This window comes from Varroa destructor, unplaced genomic scaffold (genome assembly GCF_002443255.2).
Source record: "Varroa destructor unplaced genomic scaffold, Vdes_3.0 BEIS01000002.1, whole genome shotgun sequence".
NCBI classification, from domain to species: Eukaryota; Metazoa; Arthropoda; class Arachnida; order Mesostigmata; family Varroidae; genus Varroa; species Varroa destructor.
In genome coordinates, this window is record NW_019211455.1 from 47,152,143 (window position 1) to 47,172,267 (window position 20,125).

Genomic DNA, 20,125 nt, shown 5'->3' on the forward strand with positions numbered 1-20,125 from the left:
CTAGTATAGTCAAATAGTAATTTGATGTATTTAGAATAGCCTGTCTTTATTCAGATGTTGCAGGAGTTTGTGTGTGATAAATACGCGCATGGGATAAGTATACAACTTTGGCTGACATTAAGAGTTAAAGATGTATGCCTATTAAACCATCTATTTTCACTACAGATATAATTCGGAAATATTCTACACACATACGGCTAAATATATAAACCCTACCCACGGAAAAATGGCCGAGACATTTTTATGTTCGTTTATATATGTTATTCCGAATGAGTTCGATTGCCTCATCAATCTGTCTAGGTGAAATATCTCAGGGAACCTCGCAGTACAAACGTTGAGACAACTGGCCAAGCAAATATCTACATAAGCATGAACAGAACTTTTCGTGAAAACAAAGGTTAGTTCTTCTTATCTGAAGCTCAATGTATTTTGTGGATCTTTTCGACGGGCTGTCTGCGTTATTGTTACAACAAAATCCTGGATACCAAAAAAATACGAAATTCAGCTGTGCTTGTCTCGATTCACATGTGCCCCAAAACGCGTGGACGTAGGTAAAATCTGGGTCTATCGAAAAAGTCAAGTATTGCATAAAGTTTAGGCGGTGCTATAGATGTTCATAAACTCTCGGATTCGAAATTTTAAAACAATGAATCTTGTTAGCAAGCTCTTACGGGTCATAACGCAAAGGCTCCATAGTGATAGTATTCGATAGGGTCTCATCTTAATGACCGCGGTAAATTTAGTGCTTCGAAAATTGAAGTCCGTCAGTATCTAGTATATATGAAAGGACCATTGAAATAACTGACTGGAGCCAACCTATATCTATGAATGTGGATGCGAGATATAATCCAACCCGTGACCACTGGCGCCACCTGGTCGCTCACGTTAAAAACAATAGTTCGAACCAATGGCGGACTTAGCGATATTATGAAACGTTATTATATTTGTAAACTTACTGCAATTCTTTACTTACCGTCTAATGTTTTTATCGGCAGCGGAAGTACTAATATATTTACATTGTATGTACAAGATTTATATTTTTTATTTACTTCGTATTTACGTTTCGTCATTACCAGCTAGTAGAACGGGTGTCGACGGTTTATAGAGATAGAACGTCATCGCTGTTAGAAACTCGGTTGATTTTTTTCGTATTCGTTGCCACGAAACATTCCCAATGCGTTATAGTCAGCAACAGCCGATACCACAGAGTAATGATGCTCATTGTCGCCTAGCGTCAACGCCTAAGAATGACCTGACTTCAACGGTTTAAAATTGAGTGTTCACGTTACTAAATTAATGTTTTACGCTTTTGTGCGTTAGTATTTAACGTTGCCTCAGACAGTTGACTCTAACACGAAACTGAAGGTCTGGCGCTTAATTTCGAGCTTCAACTACCACGTGTCGTTAGGTTTCGTAGGTAAGCATGTAAAGACTGCGTCATCTTAAGCACCAAGGAAGCGTACAGTGCAGTGAGAAAATGCATAGAGACAACAAAAATTGTGAATTAAGTCAACGCTCTATATTAGGGCCTTATATATCTCTCGCGTCTGGAAGCCCCTTTCCAACTAGGTCTATTCTAGATAACAAGCGAGTATTGTCAATTCGATCATTTTGAAATTTTCTAATTTGCTTAACCTGTCAGATGGTTCATCAGATACCGAGTTGAGTCCAAAACAGGGGAATTGTCCAAAAAATCGATCGTCTAGGCAAAATGTAGCAATATGTTCCTAAATCAGGTTAAGGTTCCACCGAAAGATGCGTTCCTTTCACACTTTATCAGTCACTGTATCACTCTCAAACATGGACACACTGCATTTACTGTCTATGTCAGATTTGATTTTTATCCTGCATCGTCCGCAGTTCTAAATTAATAAATCACTATATCATCGGTGCTACAGCATGTATTTTCTATGTTCAGCGGACTCGGCATCAGGTAAAAAGGATAAGAGCATTAGTTTACTTCGTCAGCTTGTCAGGCGTCAACCGTCCACGGCAATAAGCACTCGTTGCAAGAACGATCGAATGATCTGCTTGCTGGAGGCGACAGTGGAAAATCATTCATTCGCTGCGAACGTTCGTGTCCGCCATTACTTAGGTCTTTGTGGCTATCTTGTAATTATATAGTGTTTGTTAGGATCGTAGTAGAAGCGTCGTTGCCTGTCGCAGCGACAGTTTCAGATGCGCACAGTGTGTTGACTCGACGGTACCTCATCACCTACTGCTAGCGCTATTGCTCATGTGTCTAACACTTCCTGGAACTCGCTTGGAACTAAGCGGTGATTTTGGAAAATTATTTTCCTTCATAGCTATTGCTTCCGCAATTTTTTCACTATAGTAGGAATATGTAGAAAAAGGCAAGTCATAGGGTAGAGGTCTGACCCTTCTTCCCGGTTTGTGAGGCGATACTGAGTAGCCGTTGGTAGCCTATTGCGTTTAGTGGTTAAGTAATAACCTAAAAGTCATGTCTCGACCCGTTAGTGACCATATACAGAGTGGGCTTCCTACGATGTAATTTCCCCTTTAATATACAGTCGCTGGAAGTATTGTTAAAATTAACCAAAACAACGAGATGGTAGTCAGGGAAAAAAATTGCCAAAATGGATGCCAGGTCGCTCTATAGACAGCTTCCGTCTCGTACTGGCATTGGTTCAGTACGGCTCTGATAGTCCATTAGATTTTTCGTGCCTTAATTTTATTTTAAATGTCCTATTTGACCTTCTAGTTGCTGCAGCGACCGTAATTACGTGCAAAAAGTATATTTCATCTCGCACGCATTGAACAACACTTATATGACACCGGCGGTGGCCATAATGATAACAACAAGACGCGAGTAGTGGCTCGCGACTTGAAGTACGGCAACAAACAACACCCTTTACGGGCCTTTTTGTTCATAAGATACACGGGCATCGTGCGCTCATATATCACTAACGAAAGAGGTCGTATAGTCAACGACGTATAGAAAGAAATATTGTTGATAGCGGATCATATCCGCAGCTGACGCTTCTCAACAGACTTTTGATTGTTTTCTTGTAGATAGCGACGTGCCAGCCCGAAGTAATACGGAATAGCTCTAAGCAGTGGCTTAAACTACCAAAGTTGAAGGTTTCAGTAGGTGTAGGCTATAGTATAGTATTCTAAACGAAAGATAATCTGCAAATAAACACTAAATTCTTGATCTCTCGAAAAAAAAAAAGAAAGGCTTTGCTGGGTTCGCTGTTTCGTAGCGGAACAAGCCGCTCGTCTGACGCAATGCTCAACTAACAGAGTAGCACCTGACATTCGAAGTTCGAAATTTTAAATTAAACTTAAATCCCGTTGTATAAATGGATTATGGTCAACCATAGCGATATTGTACTTGCAGGTATTCGCACAAAAATCGGACCCCCACAAAAGTTACAGTATGCGCTGTTATCGATGGCCGACGTTTTACTTGGCTGGGATCGGCCAGATTCAGTGTTGAACGAAACCTTTCGATTCGAAATTATCTTTTGTCCACGAAATTACTCTAAGCGGTTGGAGAATAACCAGACTAGCCTGATCATCCGTAAATGCATACCCAACATTCTATACGTGGTTTCTATAAAAGCTCTCGTAGAGCTCAACGGGAGCGACGAACACTACGGGCCTTCGACGAATGCCACATTGACCACCCTCACCCAAGGTTTGTGCTTACCTAATCTACCGTCATATCAGTATTAGTGGTAGGAATGAAGAATTTTCGTGGTCCTTTGTGTCCTCTTTGCACGGTTCACCTCGTACAGTTACTCCGAGCGAACGGTGGAGTATGTTGACAGTTTGAACTGTCGAGCCAAGTCCACTTTACGGTAGTAGTAGTAGTAAGCAGTATTCATATCAAATTTGTTACCTTATAGAAAATTTGTTACCTATATATGAATTTTATATAGGCCTAACGCGACCTAATTACGCGATAAGTAACCATATTTCAGCGGTTGACTACATTACATAAACAGTTCATCTTGTACACTGCTTAGGTACATCAAAATGGACTTGCTATGCAGGGCTGAGCAGAATGTTGAAACTAGTTCTCAATACAAACCACCTTGATTTTTTGCTTTTGAATTTGAATATCGAAACATTCAGCTAAGGAACATTCGGACTTAAATGAAAACTCTTTGTCGGAAGGAGATCCGTATGAAACTGGCAAAATCATTCTGCATCACCGAAAAGAGCAGGCGTGAACCTCTAAAGCTCACAAGCCCTGCTTAACAACGGGTAGCCATGGCCAATATTTAATGGAGTGGAAGTTGTGTGGTTGTGCACCTCACGGTTTTCCAGAGTGTCGTCATGACGTGTCCTGAACTGGTTTGGCCACTAAATTGGACTTGACCTCGTATTTTCAAAATCACTCCAGAGCCATAAGGCACTTCAGGCCAACAGTTGGCCAAAAACCAAAAAGATAATACTGAACAGAACATAAAGGTGATGAAGCTTAAAAATGATTGCTTGCGACTTGATGCCACTTTGTGGATCATAGGCTATTTCATCAAATGAAATTTGATGAAATATTCCACAATGGTACTTGGGAAACTTTTGAGAATCCCGTGTAGGCTACCGACTTTACCGTATTCAACTTCATATCGGATGATAGCGATTGCAGCGAAGTAAATAGAAATGGTACAAATATCTCGTCCGAGTTAATGCTTGAACCAAGTCCAATCACAGACTCAACGTCTTCACTGGTGGAACCCCTAACCTATAAGATTACGGTGCGTGCCATCTCGCTTTAAACGTCGCCGCTGGAAAAACGCTTCGAAATAACATTGTGACTACTGGAAACAGCTTAACCTGTAAAGGTCAATGTTGCGCATAGGCAATCCCATTGTTCAATGTTGATATGTAACTCCAAGCTATGCAAGTAGAATAAAGATACTGTGCAAAATATAGACAGAACCTGCATGAGCGACTGCTGAGTATTGAACAATCCTGTATGTTTAAAAAAATCTAAATATTCTTAAATCTGGTTTATTTTTGTATCTGTCAGTAGTTCTTGTCAGTTTTCTTTAAGACATCAGCCAGCAGTTCTTCGGCAAAGAAAAACACTGGTATAGATAGTCAGGTTGCGTTCGTCTACTTTGTGAGTCAAAGTAAAATCAGCTACCTATTTTTAAAGGTCCCACCTGATATTTATCTCGTAGATTGCGAACATGTGTCTGCCACTTCGACTTTGCTTTCTATTTCTATTACAGAGCCTGGTCAAGTTCGAAATCTCACGTTCAATGCGGGCCCCACGCATGCTTACCTGAGTGGAAGATCCTTTTGGTTGTACCTGTCTGCTCTAAGAACCATGTATCTTTTATTGTTCATAACGCAAAAAGAAACGTGTACTATACATCGAATTCCACAAGTTTACAAGTTATATATTCATTTGGAAGCTACATACAATGACGAGACACTTGAACGCGCGCGAAGCTGCATCAGCGTTGTTACTGATTCCGGCGTGCCAGGTTCCGTTCGACATCTGAAGCGGTACAGGAATCCTCAAGAAACACCATCCTTGCAAAAAGACTTCGCTCCGTTTCTAATGAAACAAACGGACCTATCAATTATTACCTTGTACGATCTTATAGTCAAAGCCTCCCGCGACTCGAAGAATTGTAGGTAGCCAAGTTTATTCTCCTATCGAAAAGTTAAAGCTTGACTTAGGTTAATTTTCATAAGCAAAATGGCACACTATACAGAGTTAAAAATGGTATTGATATCTGGCTACCTAACGAATTATAATTGCTTTTGTAGCTATATATTAGTAAGCAAATACTTTTTATCGTGTGAAATGGTCCAGGTCTAGAATCGGCTATGGATTGATTCGTTTCATGATAGAATGGGCTGGTCGACTGAAAGAACATTTAACGATACTGAACTTGAGACTAGAAACACTAGACGGATAGGTCTGTGCGTAGCTTCAATTAGTTCGACCCACACTTTCGCTTCTAGAAACGAAGCAAAGCGCTGAAGTATCTTCATGAGGTTACGTTATATTTCTGAACGTTCGTCAATGGTAGCTAGTTTGACTGTGATAGTTACATTACTATACTATATAACTGGCTATAATTAGAAGGCTTTCAAAATTTGGTGGTCCGGTGGTTTTTCAGAAACACTTATACAGCTTATATATATTTGCAGAATAACAGATCACACCAATAACGCGGTGCGTATAGATCCGCCTCTAGCAAAAGCCAATCATATGATCGCTGTGACTTACAGGAGGAACTTAAAGGAGCTTTCACACCCAGTAGCGTATCTGGAAGCTGGTTAGTATTGTCAATCTATAAAGGAGAAAGACGGTTAAATACAGCTAGAACATCAATAATCCTTTCTATCTTAAGCCTGAGTTGACGTCAGTGTGACAGAGTAGAGGAAATGGTGACTTGCCGTTGTTACCGTTATTAAGTTTTCGATAAGTAATAGTTGGAATTTTCAGGTTAGAACCGTGACGAACAATAGAACAAAAACTGCCTGCAGGCATAGTTCCTTTTTTTCCTGACAAACACCATTAGATAGTGTTCTGTGCATTTTCTGCGTAGAAATCAGTGCTCTGAGACAGAGATTTGCAGTTTACGTTGTTTGTTATCAGTGTCCAATGTTCTGATTGCTTGGTATTGCCTATGGCATAACACACTGCCTAACCCACGCTGCCTGAAGTTATGCACAACAGTCAACGACATGAACCGTTTACCCGGCCGCGCAGGATGTACATGGTGATGATATCGATTCCCCTCAAACAACCAGGCAGCAAGACGAGCCTACCGTTAAGCGGAGCGGTTACCATCCTCCATCGACGTTATCAATCATATACGGCAATGTTATATTTGTCAAACATAATTATTAATAAGTTCGGTCATTTACAGTTGGTCGCCTATAGGCTCAAATATTTCGAAAGGATAATACAGAGTATGTCAGATTGGATTTTGTGTGCATTAGTTGAATATACCTGCTAAATGAATTACGTTGAGGCAACGGGTCATTTTGGTGCTCAAATAAAATGATCAACCATTTTGTTCGAATCCTAAAGATGTCTAGTGTGAGACGTTCATGTTTACACCGTGGGTGTAAATCGAAGAAAACATTCAGTCCAATAGATATAACAACGGAAAACAAAAGGGGCGCACTGCCGTAAAACTGCCCTATGTATTTTATGCCTTATACAGAATTAGTGTAAAGAACTACAGGTGTTTCTTGTCAACTATCGTAGTCTATGTACCAGTCATATCTGTTACGTCCTTACCAGCAGCAGTGCTTTAATGCCTTATAAGGAAAAAATATTTTTCTGTTCTTTGTATACAGTTAAAAACATTCCATTTCAATTAACAAATGCATAATTTTCCGCTGCAAAGATCTTATGTATTCTCAGATTATGCATCGGCGAATTGTTCTGTCGTTAAGCAGAACACGAGGAACTTCACATCGTTGATAATTTCGTTGTGTTTTTCGCGTAACTCTCGAAGTGTTAATGAGGAAACAAAAGAGGGCGAGCTGAACCTAGCGGCAATATATTTGCAACGGTACGATATTACTATAGAAGCGAGGTACCGACTCCTGCTTAACGTGGCCGTCAATCAAAATGTATCGGAGCTACTTTCAACACCCGAAATAGGTAAGTATTGCTTTCTACTAAGCGCATTCAGATATCCTGTACATAGCGCTCGTTACAATGTTCTCTGAAACTGGCTTCTGGAGACTAACGAAAAACGTACGCGTCCTAGTACTATATATATAGAAGGCCCATATAATATTTGTCCTCAGCCTCGTTGGTGGTAGTAAATCCTGCACAAAAATTCTTTTCCCGTAGATAAGGAAAAACATTTTTTTTGGCAAATGAAATTTGTTTTTCTAATTATGTATGAAATCAATAGTTATTTACGGTTACGTCAAGGCCGATAGGGCATTTGATGGAATACCTGACGTACGCTCGAGTTTTTTTTCTTATTTCCTCGCATCAATTAGACGATCTCTTAAGAATATTTTGGATATTCTTAATGGTGTATTTATTCCTCTGTCCTTATTCGCTTTACCGTTACGGACGCCGTCAGAAACATTACGGCTGATGCAGCACCCACAAGCGGACAGCTCCCGTGGATGAAAGTGCCGGCAAATATCATATCATACATGACATCTAGCGAACAACTGAAACGGAAGGCTTAATACCTTCTCAACGATAGCATCTACCTAGTTGTAACGTACCACAACCAGACTTATGAATGTTTACATAAGTCTAATTTCGTCTGCACCACTGCGGTTGACACGCCAAAACAAGTGAAGAATCTTGAAAGTGACCGATATAACGAGCGAAAGCAAAAATATCAGTACGTATTGGCCAAAAAACGACACAAATACAACGATTACATATTACATCATGACACTGTCTAATATGGCGCATCATCAGTTTGAGGAACTGTACGTAATAAAGTTCTAATAGTTAGAAAAACGCGAGATAACCGTGTTTTTTTTTTTGCGATGCGAGCAGGGCAAACGATGGAAATCAATATGAAGCTTTTTTTGTGACACGAGGCTATCGACTGATGTTATATTATAACTAATCATCGTTACATTTTAAGTAACAAATCTAGAGCACTAATTGGTGAAGATTTTGGCTGGTACGAATAAAACAAAAGCCATTATAGGTAAATATTGATACGTTACATTAATATGTAACGTATCAGTATTTACTAGAGCATTCTCCATTTGTACGTTCCACACCTTTGCTCAGACTCTCATTGATAAAGAAATCAAAAAATCAGATCATAATTCCGCCGATAAAATATTTTATCGACGGAACTATTTAGTAAACTCAACTACTAAACCTATAATTTTGAATTTATTATTAAATATATAATATATTATATTAAATATATAAATATAATAAATGTATAAATTAATTATTCTATCGGCGGCACAATCTATATATGCATTTGAATAATTGATAATGCCAATCTAGATTCCCAAAATTAGCCAAAAGAACCAGTATGTTTCGAATAGGTAGAGACACCGAATGCCGTTATTGCAAATTGGATTAGAGAACGACAGGACAAGTCTGATTTTTCTTCGTTATTCCTTCAGAGGTGACCTTCGACAGGTGCTTAATGGCACAGATGCGGCTATGGCAGTGGACCAGCGTATCCAACGACCAAATTATAGCATCATAGTACAAGCCACAACCATCAGTCAACATAATCGGACGCTTGTGGGAAAAGAGACAGTTCGAATTCACGATGAAGGTAACGACAGAACTATCTAGGAAATCGACGAAGGAAAGTATACGTTAGTTTCCCCTTAGGATTAACGGCTTGTTAACGTACATGTTTACAAGGTAGAAATGTCTTTGAAGCGGTGTAATGGCGGCGTTTGCCCACTAAATATAAGGACATTTAGTGACTAAGCGAGATTCGGCATAAATCGTTTGTACTCGGAAAGAGGGTAACGTTCCTTTTTGTCAACTCAAACATGACAATGAAGAAAAAACTATATATAACCGAGCTTTCAGAGTATTCTTCGAACATCTGTCCCGAACTTGGGTTATCATGTATCATGGGCGAGCATGTATTGGAACATCGACATGCAATTTAAATCCGGACGCTCTAGGCAACCAATACACATCTAGCTAAGCGCCTAAATTGATCATTTTTGTTGCTTCTTTTTGAAAATTATATCTAAGATACGAAAAGATTTAAATGCGCTAGAAAGGTCGAGTCATATTGGTAGGTATAAACTATATTATATAAAGTTTATACCTACCAATATGATTCGACCTTTCTAGCGTTCTGTTCGATCTAGTGTTCTGCAAAGGCTCTCACTCATTTTTTGGCCGATAACAGGTCAAAGTCCAAACGATATAAATCTGCACAAAGAGACTAACCTCTTAAACTCATCTGGACGACCTAATTTACAACGGATGTTGATATTTTACCCGTCCATCAACTGGTATTGGAAATCCAGTTGTAAAAAATTTTTAAAAAATGTTACATATATATGCACAATTGTAAGAGGATAGTATATAATTTTCCCAGTTGTTGACACTTGTTTCACTATGTAAAATACTTGAAATAATTCAAATTGTAGGATATTTTCCTTTAGCGAACCTAACGCGCACCCACAGACACGAGACAATGCAAGCGGTCGCTTATCACATTTACAGGCATACCGTCAATGAGTCGATAAGGCAGTCAGATAAATTCATTATATTAGGCACTGATGAGTGGAACACGATTCAGCTGATTCAGCTCTTAATGTTTTACGTACATAGCGTGGTTAAATCTCTCATTGGTAAATTTCGTAAACTGTTTGCGAGAGTTTATGATTGTGGATTTATGAAGATGTCTTATTTTTCATGGATTTATGAAGATGAACGATGTCTTAAAACGTGCGCATCTCGCTAGAGATAATCCATTTTACCTTCATGTTAATTTGTTTTAAGCTCATTCCATAATATATTCCAGACTAACTTTCCTTGCAATAGCGGCTTTAATAAAGTTTATATATAGGTATATAACACTGTACTAAGTTAAGTACACTAGAAGCGAGAAGTTGAAAATTAGCGACAGTTAGTAATTGAAAGAACGAGCTCCGACTTTCGGGGACATAAACACTGCAGAGAAACAATGCAATAGATGTACCTTACAAAGTCTTCTTTGTAACACATAATATATATGTCTTGATATGATTACAAAGAAGACATACTCTTGGAGAGCTCGTTATAAGCTACACGAACATCCGCCGTGCTCGAATGTTTCCTCCAATGCATCTGTTTAGATATATTATGGCAAACACGAACTTTTCATAACACACGATGCCTCACATACATTTACATTATAGTATGTGCTATTTTAATTTAATATATCCGATATAATTTCTAATACATAATTACTCTCATGTCCGTACTTCGCTCACTGAAAGGTAGGCAGAGCAGCGAAGCTGCCAGATCTATAGGTTGACAATAGTTCACTAACTCTTTCTCATCGTTTTATTATCGTTTCTTCAGCAAAGCGTTCAGTGCTACAAATGCTAAATTTCCTATCAACTTGTTTCTACTTGGCGCCGTTTGCAACATCGTCCAGACAGTTCATGTCAATCATCACGGGACGGATCTTTTAGGAAAGGAGGCCTCTAATAATTTCCTCAAAGGTGGGCATTGTGCCAGGTAACAGCGAGTCTTTCAGAGCATCTAATAGTGCTGCCCAGTGACGTACTACCCACCCTTGTTGGTAGCATTATTATTTCACTTATTTTGAAAACGTGGTCACTATGACAACGGTGCCGTTCTGCTCAGGCGGCAGCAATACACTATAAGATATATAAACCACCTGCGTCCATGTTTACCGCATACCTATCGTAGTCCTTACGCTCCGAGTCACTCAATGCGGTTTTAACAGCGATATAGATGTTACCTTCACTGTTACTGGGATGAGACAAACCGCTAAATTAATTTCAGACCCGGACAACTTTGAGAGATGCAAAATATCACTTGACAAAATGGCCGCTAAATTGTATTACTACTATTTTCCTTCAACGTATCTCTTACATACACTATCTCACACAATATCAACATTATCTCGTTTGTATATACCCGATGTCCTAACGTCTGAACCCAGTACAAGGTTTGCAAGTGGCTCAGAACCTAGGTACAAACAACGTAAACGTACCAATAGAGTATTACCCTCTGCGCGTCTACCACGGAATTGGCGTACCGATAATTGAAACGTACGTATGAAATAGGGCGGTCGTCATAATAGTACTATGTTTATTTCAATCAAATTAGAATGGAAAATTAAAGGGGCATGTTTTTATTGATAGCGCGTCAGGAACGTGTTTACCTTGTGTTTACCTAGAGACATGTGAAGTGTCAGCCGTTTGGAGCAGTGCCTGCCATAGTAGCGGACGCAACGCTCGGGCCATTAGTTCTATACCTTCTACTATTTACCTCTATGTTTGCATTAATTCATGTGTTCTGGGGTTATTTCAGGAGAATACACAACGGATCAAACTTTACTCTACATATCAGATCACCTCTAGAGAGAACCAACTATATAATCTCATTGAGCCCTATCACTTTCAATATTTAGAGCAGGTCTCCTACCGAAAATGCGATTCACTTTCCGATTGTATCTCACGCGGTTGGTTAGTATCTACTACTTTGTCTCACGATGTTTACTTCAGGCTAGTAATACAGCCACCAGCAGACCTGATATGCACTGATGTGTTAAACATCCTGCCGGTCTTCGTGCTGGCAGATGGGAGACATAAATCTTCTCATTACATCGAAGAAGCGTGCATATATAGCATTGTTGTTGTAAAGATTAGAAACAGTAAGATATGTTATAGTGTAATACTTGATAATTACAATGATTGTGCAATAAACCAATTCGAGTAAATTATCATTTCTGCATATTTACATGGAGCTAGCAGTTTACTTTAAATCAGTAAGTGCTACTAACCGTACTGGTTATTCGAATATCACAGATACAACAGTGAACTCAACAGATAAATGATGACATCGTTTTATTCGAACTTTTTCAAGCTTTTCATCAAGCTGTTTTACATGCTGATTGGCAGAGTATATTGCCTAGCGTTCGATACTTCTTGTAAACCTATACCGTTACCAGTAGCTTTAGATTTGTAGCGTCTGATATTTGTCGAAACCTCTTCATAGATTCAGAGTTATTTACCAGTTGAACAATGTTTATCCTATGTCTGTTAAAGTAGTTCGCGAATCAACATAACAAAAGCAGCATATATGTTCAGTGAAGATTGTTCAACTGTCAAAGGGCTTTTCCCCAGCATAAAGAGATCCAAAAGCGAACCCATAATCTGCGGAAGAAATTGCGAAAGGGAGTTGCGTTAAATGTTATCAGCATACATGAAGTTTCTTGGCTACGTCCGCAGAATTGGCCCTCGTCAGCAATACGACCGAGAGCCTTATGTACAACATTAACTGGCAAACTAATCAGAACGGGACGCAGACGGATTACTTCACTGTGCTCATATGCCCATCGGAAAATTGTACGGATGTTCATACACCGGAAAGACACGTCCGTGTACCCCTTCAATATTTCCAGCGGTACAACATTGCCGTGCAGGAGAATTCTTCGAAATTTTTCGAAGCACCTGGAATCAGTAGGTGACTTTTTCGTACATCCGTTCAAAATAATATAGAATCAATGTACAGGCGGCGGCCAAGCATATGGGATCCAGAATTTAGGTGAAAATCCAAGTACCGAATGTCTTTGGCTTTTTTTTTTATTATAAATGTTTTTCTATTACCTCGTAGGTACCTTTGTATAAACAGAGTAACAAATTACGAGCTATTCCCTGACGATGTGATTGTAGGGTGTGGATTACCGATAGTAACTTTTAAGAGTATTAATGCAACATAGATATATTAGTGATGCGTCGCTAGCGTGCCAAAAAAATATATTGTGACATATGCTTTTCACGTTTATTTGTTGAATAGGTGCACCAGTTGAAATATATCTGTATGCTGTTTATTACAGAGTAATTAATTTATTTGATTATCGATCCAAAAGACATTGTTTAAGCAATTAAACATTGTCCTTGTACCACAGGCTGATAGTCGTTTTGTTGGCCTAGTTTAGCGACAGTATAGGTGTTAGCTGGACCGTGGGTAAAATCTGTTCTATCGTCAACTAGCAGCTGCACGCATTTATTGAATTTTTCTTTGAGGCTATTTACAACGCGGGCGGCGGGCATATTACGGGTACTGCAAAAAAAAAAATGATAAGATTACCACGGCAACCTTGTATTAAACCGTGGCTATTTTTCGAGCAATATGAATTGGTCTTTTAACTCTATTAGTACCGATCTGTACGGCATCTTGCATTGGTAAAGCATAGACTAATGTCTAAAAGTGCCGAGGTACAACCTTTTTGTCATCAAGTTGGCAAAAAAATGGAGGTTCATAAGTGTTAGCGATTACAAGATTGACAGTCACACGATCAATGTTTTCATTATACAAATTTGTGACTCTAAACACGTGACAAACCATAAACTTTTATAGTACCATTTGAAACAGTGTTTTTTACCGAAAGACGGATATTGACCCGATCAAACATGATTGCTGCATCGAAACACGATCCTCACATGAATTGTGAAATATACATCTTGTCTTCTTCGTTTTATAGAGTTTGCTTCTATTCGAAACGTGAGAGCAAATAGGACTTCCAGGAGCCTTGATCCCTTTCGGAATCTTCCCACGAACGTATCCGCCACCCTCAAAGATCGCGATGAAGATAAAGTTGAAACAACATCGCGTAATGAAAGTGTCCTCCTGGAAGACCTTACCATTGGCGTAACACGCAGAATTAGCGTCGTACCTGAAGTAACGTACAATAATCAGAAATTCTATGGAAACCAAACGCTGCTCGAGTTCATCACCGAGAACGAAACTGCTGGTTCTGCTCAAAATCTGAAAACGTTGGGAAGACTTGGTTCTAAAGACATGCGTTTATTTTGGGAACAGCCTGAACCTTCTGCATTTGAAATCCATAAAGCGCTTTATTACTATATGATGCGCCTCCATGATGAAGACCCTAAGGACTCTGAGACAACGTACGTCAATTTAAGGTTTTGTTGACTCTATTTTTTAAAAAAAAACCGCTTTCCATTAACGGAAGCACGGAAGAAGAAGCGTTCGCTGCATATAAAGACGCAGTATACATATATAATAAATCGTTTAGTTTATCATTAGCTTAATATTAATCATACCAACATTAATGCCTTAACAAGCAAGTTATCTTCAGGTGATAGCGGCGTTATACCGTATTACCTCTGTCATGAAAACGTACCTGGTCTAGGTTTGAGGCCCGGTTATTGACCCATTTCTTAGTCTTAGTTAGACCTGAACTTAGTTGGTAAACAAAACCAGTCCTGTTACGCATTTGTTATTGTTCTTAAGCTGTGCGTTGTTTCATTCTTTGCTTATCAATGCCAGTATATATATATATACATGGCCTGAACAAGATATTAAACTTTGTATGTACCTGCATAGGAACCTCCTTCCATTTAGTTAATACCTTTTTGTGATAAAAAAAGCTCGAAACGCGTTGTACGCCCTATAGCTCTTTCTAAGTCGAGATACCTGAAGGTGATACCGACCGTTCGACGATAAAACCTGAAATGCTAATACAATTGTAAGGGATGTTTAGGTCGACTAAGTCAAGGCAACTGAAACGACTGAAGCTGGGCTTTAGAAAACCCAGCCATGCTACAATAGTCCATGCTACAGTAGTCCAAACAACGTTGAACTTCCGTAACAGAACAGGGCTAAAGCAATTTCTTACCGCAAATGATGACTCTTGTCATCGTTTGCGGTAAGAACGATTAACGTGATTGTCTATCACACTCATATCGCAGATGACCATATATTAAACACATACGATTTCCTGTCGAGCCACAACATCGAAGTTTACCGTTCCTAAATCAAGAGAGGTGATCACGATACGGCAAGATTTATAGCCTGTTTATAGCCTACTAAACGTTGACCGAAATCGCTTTTTCTTCAATTGCCACGGCAAGTACAACCGGACGAACGTTTTGTTTAGCACGTGAGATTTCTGCAAGAGCTCTTCGTTCCAACAAAGATACATGATTGACACTCGTTTACTACTGAAACGTACTAGTCATCAGCTTAGAACAGAAGTCATAACCGGAAGCTAGTTTTCAAAGCAAGCTGTAGGAGACGCTGGGTAAGATGGGGATTACTTATTGGTAATGAGTTGCATCGGTAAGAACTAGAACCATGTTCAACAGCGTCTAAAATCTAAGCAGTCTTACTTCTATTAGAAGATCAGATAGGACAGCGAAGACCGTCTTCGCAATGCGTCTATCCATTGCCTGAAGGAGTTAGTTGTGCGCAAGGCCATCTCGATGTTTAATTCAAGTTCGAAACTAAACGCATAGGGTTAACGACGTTGACATGTCGCCAGTCAGCGTTGAGTGCCAATGAAGAATAAGCGCACAAAAGCATTTCTGCTTTTTCGATTGCCGTTGTAAGGAAACGTGAAGTTCCCGTGTTTTGAAACGGCACAATTTCTAAACTCTTTCGGACCATCATTGTCGGCGCGGTGAATGACAAAAGTGACCTCTCTGACAAACATCGTCCGTTTTCCTCCCATTTCGGTACAATGTAACCTCCTGACAAGCACCGTATCTTGTGCTGTCTACAACAGTACAGATAGCCATGGCGTAATCTTTTTTTACAGCAGTTCACGAACCGACCAAAACGTTCCGTCGTTATGCAACTGTCAGAGATCCAAAGTGACTCGGCTGTCATAGTGAGCAATGGAAAATCATTTGATCATTTAAGTGTTGATTTTGAATCCGCCATTGAAGCGATCATTCATGACAGCAAACTTCTCAAAGCCTAACCAGAATATGGCGCAAAAAGAATTCCAAAAAAAAAAGAAAGAAAGAAACAGAATTCCTGGAAAAAAAAAGACACTTTTTTGCACAGTCTCACCTGTTGTTCCCAGACCACGTCAGGCCGCTCACAGGGAACAACCTCAGCATACAGATATAAACATGTTATATCCAGGAATATATATACTACAGTTCACGTTAACGATGTAAGCTTGAACACAAACAGCGAACAGCAAGTTCTTGGGAGTGATCTCTTAAGCTACTTCAAACGGTCAAAATGCGCCATATTGCATTTAAGACGTTGAAATCCCAGTTTCAAATGTTGCCTTTGGGGAGAAGTTATGCAAATTAAGCCTATTGTGAAGGATCTTAGCGTACTCACCGTACAGCGCTGCCACATGCAAAGATAACCGGATAATGTGAACGTTTGCCCTTAAAGATTCTAATCTGTACACTACCTTGTACCTGTAACCTTATAAACGATGCGCCCTTTCTGGTTTGTTATAGACTTCACCGACGCAGAACATAAAATCCTAAAGATGCAGAAGACGTCCATGCGAAAAGACGTAGAATGTGATATATTTAAATTAATGGAGCCAAAGGACGCAAACATTCAAACAAACAGTGGAAGAAGCGAAAGAGCACAGTAGTCGACAATCTCTTTGCCGATTGGCAAACGAGCCGTAACGTATATTGTACCTTTTTTTTTTTTTGTTTTAATTCTGCTCAACTGGAATTAAATTTAGACGAGTTGAATGACTATTAGACTATTAGAACGTCCTTTCATATTTTCCTGTCGAAATCAGGAGGTTCGGTATCGAAAATACCGGTGCAGTCATCAAGCCGTCACTAGGGGGTTCTAACGATATTATCGGACTCAGTGCTGTACCGGACTCAATACCTTGCTAGAAACGTTAGGCCCTTTAACAAGATTCCGACTCGTGACCTAGACAAGTCTCCAGGTCAGTACGCGCCACTTTTCAATCTAAATAATTAAAACGGAAGTACGTAATCGTTTTTATAGAATAACGTAGTTATGTCATATTTCTGGCTCAACCTTCAGCTGTTCGTTGATTTGAAAATAATTGGCTGGAAGAATTTTTGAGACGTTTGATATACGTACAACGAATTATATTTCTACGTATTTGCACTTGTTAAGCATTTAGGTCTGGCCAGAAACTTCGAATTTGCTCAGCTGTCGCCAAGGCATACGTTACTTGGCTGGCTTCCTCCGGAACCCAATGTGGAGGGCCATCTCACTTATAATGTCCAGTATGGCGAGACAGAAGTCATTGAAGACATACCTGGGAAACAACCTCACGAAGAATACCACGTATCCAATGAGTATTCGTGCTGGCGTGGTGCTGAAAAATGGCACTAAACTGTATGGGCCACCACTGAACAATTCGTTTACCACGCTCGTGGAAGGTAAACAAGTCATTAGAAGACTTGAAATAATAGACGTTTTATTACAACTAGATGTACATACGTTCTAAGTAAAAATCAACTGATGCAATTCCTACTTATATCGATTATACCCCAATCCATAGATTATGCTCCAGCAACGAATATCCGTCTCGCGCACACCTATTCGAGCCGGCGAAGCCATCCAGCCTAGAGTAACTACGCCTCGTACAGGATCGCGTGGAGAGCCGAGCGAGGACCGAAGGACGTCGACAATTTCACCGTGCTCATATGCCTGAAAACTAGCTGTGTCATTACTAAAACACAGAAAAATCAAACATTATGCTCCAGCCTTCTCGAACGTACGATATCAGAATTCAATCAAACTACCATCTTCCTCTGAACCAGATGCGTCAAGAAGAGTCTTAATATCGTTCACCACAGATGCGACTTCAGGTAGGCGGCACAGTGTGCATCTGGCATCTTAAAATTTCTCTCATATTTTGTTTCAGTCGGTGATATCTGTAGCAATGAGTTGGTTTGCAATCAAGAATGGTTTGATCACAATCACGAAAATCAGTGCGCTTATCTAGGCTTACTTCCGTAGAGAAGAGACAGTAATGTTATGAAATATTTCGAGATAAGATTCGTTTGCTATATATTTACGATAAAATATGGCGCCTCAGATTAGAAGCGCCAAGTATAACACCGTTTTATTTACTGTTATGTAAAAGTCCCCTTTATATATAAGTAAATTTTTCCGGTCCCAATTAATTCTGTAAGACAAATTTATGCGGTTGAGTGCCTACAAGCTTGTCACTGAAGTATGTAATGAGGTAATTGTCCAAGCAAGTGCTTTTTGCTGTATTACTTGTCTGTGCTTAATCCTGTGAAACTGGCTTGCAATTTCTGTTTAACATCTGCAAACAAATAAAATCCAACATGGTGAACACATTCATCATGTTGACAAAATCCCACTTCCTGCATACAGAGTGTCATCCTGGAGCACTGCCTCTGCAGTGGTCCATCAACAGCTTTATCGTTTCCGCTTGTTTTATTTGGAAATAGTTTATGTACGACCTCTCTCTATTTGTCTCAATTAAATTACGAAATCACCCTCAAGCAGCACAATGAGATGACGGAGAGTGCCGTCGTTATGAGCACCTGTTTTCAATGACCAAAAGGATCTTCTTATTCCTGAATTGGACCGAGGCTAAGCTTGAGGCACCGTAATGCCTACCGGCAACCGGCCGAGCATTAGTCTGCTGAAGATCATAATGCTTAGATTCTCTCAAGTTGTTTCAGGTCCACTTAAGATCAGCACACACGATGAATAATCTAAGTTATCTATGATAAATTGTCACTGAAATGGTACTAAAAAGTTGGTAACGTTCAGCAGTAGCTTTTCACCAAATTGATGCATAGTACTGGTTGTATCGTTTCAGACACTAAAGCGCCAGAAGCTCCAAAAAACTTGCAATTTACTCCGTTGACATTAACGAATGTGCTACTCCGTTGGGATCCTTCATATTCGTAGGACAATGCTGACGTTTCTTATGATATAAAATTCGCTGGTAGACTGATTAAAGGCTAGACGGCAACAACGTTTACGGCATTCAATTTGAAGAAGAGAAATAAAAAGTATTCGGTTGTTAGTACTCCATTCGTAACGTTGAAAAATGGCAAAAAACTATATGGACCAGCACTTCACAGCACGTCCATCACGCTTTCAAAAGGTAACGGTAGCTCGGTGGCCTAAGCACATTCGACGTGCTTTCAAACAACAATATATAAACATGAAAGATTAGGCGAAGAGGGACAGAGCCGCATAGGCATAATACAAATAGTAGCAGGTTTTCATTTGAAGACATGATACCGTTGCAGTAAGCGATAGTTCTTCCTGATCTATTTTTCGTAGCAATATTTATTGGCATTTGGTTATTTACAGTCAATCAATGTCAAGAACGGATCGTTGTCAATCCGTCAATTTCGCTAATGTCAGCTGAGTTTTCGTGTCTGGTGTCGAATTTAATAGTAAATAAGAAACGATCAGCGCTTCCCGTAAAGTTAAGAAAATCGTCTATTTTAGTAAATCAGAGCGGCAACTCGAGAATGGCATTCTTATCGTTGATTGTGCAATTGAGATTTCGTGCATATATTTTGGACATTTTATACTAAATTTGTTCATAATCTAAATATGTGACTCATAGAGTACAGCGTCTTGTCATCGAAAGCAAAAAATTTCGTTACATATTTGATTTCCTGGCAGACCGAGCAGGAACCAAGACTACTAGATAACTTCACCGTGTTTGCATGTTACACGAGGATAAACTGT

The 20,125-nt window shown here is 39.5% G+C and overlaps 1 protein-coding gene and 1 long non-coding RNA gene across 18 annotated transcripts in view; one reads left to right on the top strand and one right to left on the bottom strand.

Moving 5' to 3' along the window:
• The first annotated feature begins 1,177 nt into the window (after positions 1 to 1,177).
• Positions 1,178 to 17,325, top strand: LOC111244335 (uncharacterized). 13 transcript variants are annotated; one of them, XM_086981282.1, is made up of 11 exons: positions 1,178 to 1,417; positions 3,362 to 3,661; positions 5,208 to 5,615; positions 6,142 to 6,269; positions 7,353 to 7,612; positions 8,049 to 8,321; positions 9,076 to 9,233; positions 10,994 to 11,136; positions 11,975 to 13,125; positions 14,151 to 14,577; positions 17,193 to 17,325. In XM_086981282.1, the coding sequence occupies exons 9-11, from the start codon at positions 12,930 to 12,932 to the stop codon at positions 17,293 to 17,295; spliced, it is 726 nt and encodes a 241-aa protein (XP_086837408.1). In that variant the 5' UTR covers positions 1,178 to 1,417; positions 3,362 to 3,661; positions 5,208 to 5,615; positions 6,142 to 6,269; positions 7,353 to 7,612; positions 8,049 to 8,321; positions 9,076 to 9,233; positions 10,994 to 11,136; positions 11,975 to 12,929; the 3' UTR covers positions 17,296 to 17,325. The 13 variants fall into 13 exon arrangements, 6 of the variants coding, with proteins under 6 accessions (XP_086837408.1, XP_086837407.1, XP_022647064.1 ...); XM_086981281.1 differs by lacking the exon at positions 1,178 to 1,417 and adding an exon at positions 2,076 to 2,276; XR_015322070.1 differs by lacking the exons at positions 1,178 to 1,417; positions 14,151 to 14,577; positions 17,193 to 17,325 and adding an exon at positions 2,076 to 2,276 and having other exon boundaries at positions 11,975 to 12,129; positions 12,715 to 12,925.
• A 232-nt stretch (positions 17,326 to 17,557) lies between these two features.
• The window catches only part of LOC147757903 (uncharacterized), a 31,410-nt gene continuing 28,842 nt past the window's right edge, over positions 17,558 to 20,125 (bottom strand). Inside the window, exons 3-4 of one of the 5 annotated variants that reach the window (XR_015322075.1) lie at positions 17,974 to 18,107; positions 17,558 to 17,690 (exon numbers count right to left, since the gene is read on the bottom strand). This is a non-coding gene — a long non-coding RNA (uncharacterized LOC147757903). Of the gene's footprint in view, positions 17,691 to 17,973; positions 18,108 to 20,125 lie in introns of those variants that run through there. The other 4 variants (XR_015322076.1, XR_015322078.1, XR_015322077.1 and 1 more) reach the window with 4 other exon arrangements.